The sequence below is a fragment of the Pieris rapae genome, chromosome 4, assembly GCF_905147795.1.
Source record: "Pieris rapae chromosome 4, ilPieRapa1.1, whole genome shotgun sequence".
Lineage (NCBI taxonomy): Eukaryota > Metazoa > Arthropoda > Insecta > Lepidoptera > Pieridae > Pieris > Pieris rapae.
In genome coordinates, this window is record NC_059512.1 from 10,461,484 (window position 1) to 10,468,437 (window position 6,954).

The window sequence follows — 6,954 nt, forward strand, 5'->3', positions numbered from 1 at the left end:
ACACTCGCAGATATACTCAGGCCCGCACGGTATGGTACGTTTAAATCGTGTTCGTTTGATAACACCCGTGCGGTAACCTAAGTAACCTCGGTGCGGCTTTGTATACCGGTGGGGTTTGACTACGTACTCGTTTGTCAAGACGGCTCGACGTAACGCTGGTACCGCCTCGACCCACGCACCCCTGCTAGTGCGTAATTGTAGATGTTGTCTTGAAGTGAAACTGCGCCTTGTTCTTATTTCTTGCTTCGCCGATTATTCTTGGATCACAGCTCGTTGTCACGGGATAGAGGAAAGAGCCCGAGTCTCTACGCGCGTCTGCACCGTGTTAAGTCTGAACCGAGACTGCGCGTGTGCACCGTGTCAAGTCTGAACCGCGACTGCCTCGAGACTCGCCCGCGCCGAGCTTAAGTACTCCACGAGTATACCGCGACGAGAGCTACGCTTATATACATTTGCGCCGGTATACCGCGTCGAGAGCTGTGACCCTTTTATTCGGCGAAGTATTCTATTTATTTATTTAATATATTTACATTCATAACTGAACCATATTTCTCACTTAAATCTGTATACATAATTTGTCTAACTTATAACTCTTAACAGTCGCACTTAATTTCTATTTATAGAGTTACAATTTCCAAACCTAACTTATAATATATTTATATTTCTATTTATGAGTCGCCAACATTCTCCCCCTCGTGCGCAGCACCGTCGTTTCTGCACGGCGACTTCGCAGGCACCAAGATCACGATCCTCGACGATGGTCTTCGTAACACTCCACCTTTGGTCGCGACGTCCACGATTCTGGTTCTTCCGTCGGGCCCGGGGTACGTGGTTTCGATAATTCCCCTCGGCCAAGTGCATCGTGGTAGAGTGCGATCCACGATAAGAACCACGTCGCCTCGCTGCAGCTGCTCGCCTTCCCGTCGGCCTGTTATTTTTCTGGGCAGTAGCGTGGGCAAGTACTCCCGTAGCCATCTCCTCCAAAAATGATCAGAGAGTCGTTGGACGGTCTTCCAATCTTCTCTGCCCACCAGCTTGGCATCGGGAAAATGCCCTATGCGCGCAGCTCCACTGGATCGCCCAATAAGAAAGTGATTTGGTGTTAGCGCCTCTTCTTCCGAATTGTCGGCTAAGTTGGTTATTGGCCTGGAATTAACCATGTGTTCGGCTTCCAACAACAGCGTATGCAGTACCTCCTCTCGTGGAATGCGCTCCTTTAATGTAACGTCTAGCGCCACCTTAATTGAGCGCACCAATCGTTCCCAAGCTCCACCCATATTCGGTGCGCCAGGCGGAATAAATTTCCACTGTACGCCAACCTTTTCTGCTTCCGTGACGACTTCCTCTTTTTTAAGTTCCGCGATGGCGGTTTGGATTTCTTTATTAGCTTTAACGAAGTTTGTTCCATTGTCGGAATAAATTACTTTTGGCATCCCTCTTCGTGCTGCGAATCTCCTTAACGCCATTATTGTAGAGTCTGTCGTGAGGCTGGGCACTATCTCGATGTGTACTGCCCTTGTGGTCAGGCAGGTAAATAAAGCTCCCCATCGCTTTTCTCTTCGCCTCCCAATCGCCACAAGCATTGGACCGAAGTAGTCCACACCTGTACACGTAAAAGCGGGCTCACCATGTCTCAGCCTTTCTTGAGGTAAGTTGCCCGCTGGCTGCTCCGATGGTTTACCTTTCCTCAGCTTGCAATGTTGACAGTTTTGTTGTATACTACGCAGCACTGATCTCAAGCCCAACATCCAATATTTTTGGCGGATTTCATTCATTACCGTAGCTTGATTACCATGGTTGTATTTCTCGTGGTAATGTTTAATTATTAATCTACCAATGACGCTCCTGCCATCTAGTACAATGGGTGTTAAGTAGTCATTATCGATGCCCGCTACTGTTTTTGCTCTCCCTTGTAGTCTTATAAGTTTATTTTTTATAGTGACGTCTAGCCTTTTCAATTGGCTTTGATTCTCCGTCTTTCGCCCTTGCATAAGATTTTTAATATCTTGTTTAAAGCTGTTTTGCTGACACTGGGCGATCAGAACCTCCTCCGCTCTTAATAGGTGTATCTCACCGATCGGAAGGAATTGCCTCTTTTTTGCACTTTTATTGCAGCACTCATGCTTCGACAGCTTCTTTTCTTTGCAAAGATTGATGAATTGTAGTACTCTGGCAGTCGATCTCCACAATCTTGTCCACGATGAAAAGTTTTCAGGAACCGGAGTAATTTCACTGTGGCGAAGTATATTCACCTGCTCCGTCGTTTTGTCTTCCTCGCTTTTTTCTTTTTTAAAACTTCGCGGAGCTGGCCACTTTTCTTCGTCTTTTGACAGAAAGTCTGGACCCTTGAACCACCTATGTTCCGCGTTAAATTCTTCCGGTGGACTTCTAGTTGCATCATCAGCAGGATTATGCGCTGTCGGCACCCATCTCCAGTCCTGTGGTTTTGTAAGATCCTCTATCTCCGCAATTCGATGAGCTACGAAGGTCTTAAATGTTCTGGGATCTGCCTTTATCCACGAAAGTACAACACTCGAATCCGTCCAAAAGGTTTTCCTTGTAACTTGCAGATCGAGTTCTCTGGCCACTGAGTCTGCAAGTCTAGCTCCTAACAACGCTGCCTGCAGTTCAAGTCTCGGCATGGAAATTGGTTTTAGAGGCGTCACTCTTGACTTGGCTGCGACGAGATTTATCAAGTATTTTCCGTTACCTCTAGTTCGCCAGTATACTGCGGCTGCATACGCTGTCTCACTCGCGTCTGTGAAAGTATGCAGCTCCCCCTCAGTGCAAAATGGTGACATGCATCGCGGCAGGCGGATGTCTTTTAGTTTACCGACATGCTCTAGGTAGCTCTTCCAAGCTTCGGTGTCGTCTTCAGTGATTTGGTCATCCCATCCGACACCACTGCGCCATATCTTTTGAATGAGCTTCTTTCCTTGAATGAGAATGGGTGAAAGCAGTCCGAGTGGGTCGAAGGTAGACATCACAGCTCCCGTGACTTCTCGTTTTGTTGGAGTCTGCATGCCTCGTGCTATCTCGTCAGGGATTCTTCTAAATTGGCTTCTAAATCCAAGACAATCCTCTGATGTCAGCCATCTCAGTCCCAAGGTCTTCTCTTCGTTTTCACCTAGGTGCACTTCCTGTTCGCCACCGGCTTCTACGATCTCTTTTTTATTCGACGCCCATCCTCGTAGCTCGAAGTGCGCGTTCTTGTGGATCAAGTCAACTTGCTGCATTACTCGTGTGCAATCGTCAACACTGTGAAAGCTTTGCAGATAGTCATCCATATAGTGATTCCGCTCTATTGCTTGCGCAGCTTCGGGATATTTATGTGAGAAGGCCTTTGCGTTCTTGTTTTTTATATAAATCGCGGTGCAAGGCGACGATGCGGCTCCAAAAATCACTGATGACATTCTGTATTCCTTCACTTGCTCTTCCTTGTCTTTCCGCCATAGGAACCTAAGACTGTCTCTATCTTCTTCCGATATTTTTACCTGCAGAAACATTTCTTTTATATCAGCCGCTATCGCTACAGGGCCTTGGCGGAATCGCAGTAGCACTCCAAATATTGACTGTAGTAAGTCCGGTCCGGACAGCAATACATCGTTGAGGCTCACTCCGTTGTATTTTGCCGCAGCGTCGAAGACAATTCTCAGCTTCTTTTTAAGAGGGTGAACCACTGGGAAATGAGGCAGGTACCATTTTTTGTTGGATCTGCAGTCGACTGGTGCTTCTTCAGCGTAGTTGCTTTTCAAAAGATTTTCAATCTGCGCACTATATTCATTTTTCAACTTAGCGTCCTTACGCAGCTTTTTTTCTATGCCTTGAAATCTGTTGAGAGCTGCTGTGTAATTGTTTGGAAGTTGTAAGTCTTCACTTTTCCACAACAGACCGACCTCGTACCTGCCATCTTCCAATTGTCGACTGGTTCTTTCCAATATGTCTAGTGCTCGCTGTTCTATATCCGTTGACGGCTTCTTCGGCTGAACTCCTAAAGACTCAATATTAAAGTGTTCCCTCACCAGCTGATCTATTTTATCTTCGACGACGCTTGCGTGTGCACATGTGTTCACGTAATTGATCGGAGACACGCCGTTGCTATCGAAGCCATGGATAACCCATCCTAACTTTGTTCTTGACGCCACCGGCTGCCCTGGCTTTCCGCGTCGTATCTGTAACGAGACAATATATTCCCAATTGTCTTGGCCAATGAGCAGCTTCGGCGCCTCAGCTTCGTAGCACACGTCCTGCAGTAAACCCCGCAAGTGATGGTACTTCTTAAGTCGAGTTTTATCAACGAGTTGTGGGGTCAATTTGAGCTCCTTGATAGTTCTTGCCCGCTTGAGTGTACTCGTCTCGCCTTGTCTTATCCCTTTCACTTTGATGTCTACAATCATTGAGTCGTGACTTTTCATTTGCCCGCCGCCGATAGTTTCTATGTTTAAGGTTTCGCGAGGACCCTTAATACCGATGCTAGCAGCCACATTTTCGTCGAGCAGTGTCACCGTTGAGCCTTCATCTAGCAGCGCCAGTACCTGTTTGCTCCCAGTCGGTCCGTAGATCTCCACCTTAAGCATCTTTAAAATAGCTTTCGGAGTACTAATTGTATGGACCGTCGCTGTCTCGGTCGCTGCCTCTTCATGACATTGTTCTCTCTCCGATGTCACATGTAATAAGCTGTGGTGCCATCTCTGACACAACTTGCACGGTGGTCTTCGGCATCTTTCTTTCCGATGCTTTCCAACAAGGCACTTGAAGCAAACCTTAAGCCTCTTAACAGTTTCCCATCTATCGTTGACTGCTGCATTCAGAAATCTTTGGCAGTCTTTGAGCTTATGGTTGCATTCACAAACTGGGCACTTGATTTCTTCTGGACTACTCTTTTCAGCAATATTAAAAGTAGTTTGCTTCGCTGGTCTTCTTATCGTTGCGCTCGGTCGTGCACTTTTGCTGTCTTCTATTACCGCGAATGCGCCGCATTTATCTGCTTCTAAATTGAGGAAGTCGCTTATTGTTTGAATATCTGAGAACGATTCCTCTTCCCTCGCAGCCGTGTAGTCGTACCATCTGAACCTCAGAATCGCAGGCATCTTCTCTATGATAATTTTCACAATTTCCGGTGAGTAGAGATATTGCGGTCTCTTCAACCCTTTTATGGCGGCTACACTGTTGTTTATTTGGCTTGCGAAAACGCATATGTCGCTGGGATTTTCCGTCGTTCTGTGCAGCGCTTTTAATTTCTCAAGTTCGGCTAGCACCAATGCGTCGGGTCTACCAAATCTTCGGCGTAAAGCGTTAATTACTTCTTCTGGCGTCGCTTCTGAGTACAAGAGGCTCTTAATACTCTCTCTCGCCGTGCCTTTAATCGCCTTACGCAGCCGCGCCATGTTCTGAACGTTCGAGAACATGGGAGATGTATCTTCGTATACAACTCGGAACGCCGTCCATTCGGAGCTGTCCCCTTCAAATACTGGCAGCTCTTGAATGTATTTCGGTTGCGGCGCTACATGGTTCGTCATGACTTCCTTTATTGCGTTGGCTATTGCTCGAATGTCGCTCTTTGTTTCTATTTCTTCTGGCTTTTGTTCCGATGAGCGCATCCAGTTTGCTACCTTTTCTTCATGGTCATAGTTGACGTCTTCTATAACGGAGTCTTCATCTTCCGTTTCCGCTTCTAATCGTAATCTGGCCAGGTGTGCTGCAGCCTGCGCTTCCCGCAGCTCGCAGCGAGCCAACTCTTCTCTGGCCTCGGCTAGTCTTCTTGAGCTGGCTTTTGATACGGTTCTCGATGCGGCCCGCCGGGTATAACCCGCTGGTATCAGAGTCAATGCTTGCTCTGATTGGCTGGCTGCGCTCGTCGACGTGGACTGCTCGATCGTTTTCTCTTCGCCTGTGGTCCGAACTTCGGACCTAGTGGCGGAGGTAACAGTCAACGTCGATTCCCCTTGCTGCATCCCGTTCTGTGATCGTGTGATTGGCATTTTCTTCTCGCAATATTCACTTCTTGATTCACTCCACTATTGTTGCAGGATCCGGCTCGAAGGACCACTATTGATTGGGTTAGCCAATCACCCACCACGACACTCGCAGATATACTCAGGCCCGCACGGTATGGTACGTTTAAATCGTGTTCGTTTGATAACACCCGTGCGGTAACCTAAGTAACCTCGGTGCGGCTTTGTATACCGGTGGGGTTTGACTACGTACTCGTTTGTCAAGACGGCTCGACGTAACGCTGGTACCGCCTCGACCCACGCACCCCTGCTAGTGCGTAATTGTAGATGTTGTCTTGAAGTGAAACTGCGCCTTGTTCTTATTTCTTGCTTCGCCGATTATTCTTGGATCACAGCTCGTTGTCACGGGATAGAGGAAAGAGCCCGAGTCTCTACGCGCGTCTGCACCGTGTTAAGTCTGAACCGAGACTGCGCGTGTGCACCGTGTCAAGTCTGAACCGCGACTGCCTCGAGACTCGCCCGCGCCGAGCTTAAGTACTCCACGAGTATACCGCGACGAGAGCTACGCTTATATACATTTGCGCCGGTATACCGCGTCGAGAGCTGTGACCCTTTTATTCGGCGAAGTATTCTATTTATTTATTTAATATATTTACATTCATAACTGAACCATATTTCTCACTTAAATCTGTATACATAATTTGTCTAACTTATAACTCTTAACAGTCGCACTTAATTTCTATTTATAGAGTTACAATTTCCAAACCTAACTTATAATATATTTATATTTCTATTTATGAGTCGCCAACAGGAGTATACATTCATACATTCACATAAAACAGTTACAAACAGTCACAGTTAACAATTATTATCTACTTATACAAAAAAAACTTAAATTAGTAAGATGCATTGATCCTAATAATATATTCAGATGTTCTACACTCTGTAAATCCAACTACCACGAATAAGTTATGTTTCTGTTTAATATTAGGTCCTTACA

The 6,954-nt window shown here is 46.6% G+C and overlaps 1 protein-coding gene across 1 annotated transcript; it reads right to left on the reverse strand.

The window, feature by feature from the left end:
- Positions 1 to 668: 668 nt before the first annotated feature.
- On the reverse strand, positions 669 to 5,981 carry LOC123689144. Its single transcript, XM_045628021.1, has one exon. The coding sequence runs from the start codon at positions 5,979 to 5,981 to the stop codon at positions 669 to 671; it is 5,313 nt and encodes a 1,770-aa protein (XP_045483977.1).
- Positions 5,982 to 6,954: the final 973 nt, after the last annotated feature.

Bases quoted from the DNA above. Each gene is read 5' to 3' on its own strand.
- LOC123689144 (XM_045628021.1), bottom strand. From the start codon at position 5,981: ATGCCAATCACACGATCACAGAACGGGATGCAGCAAGGGGAATCGACG.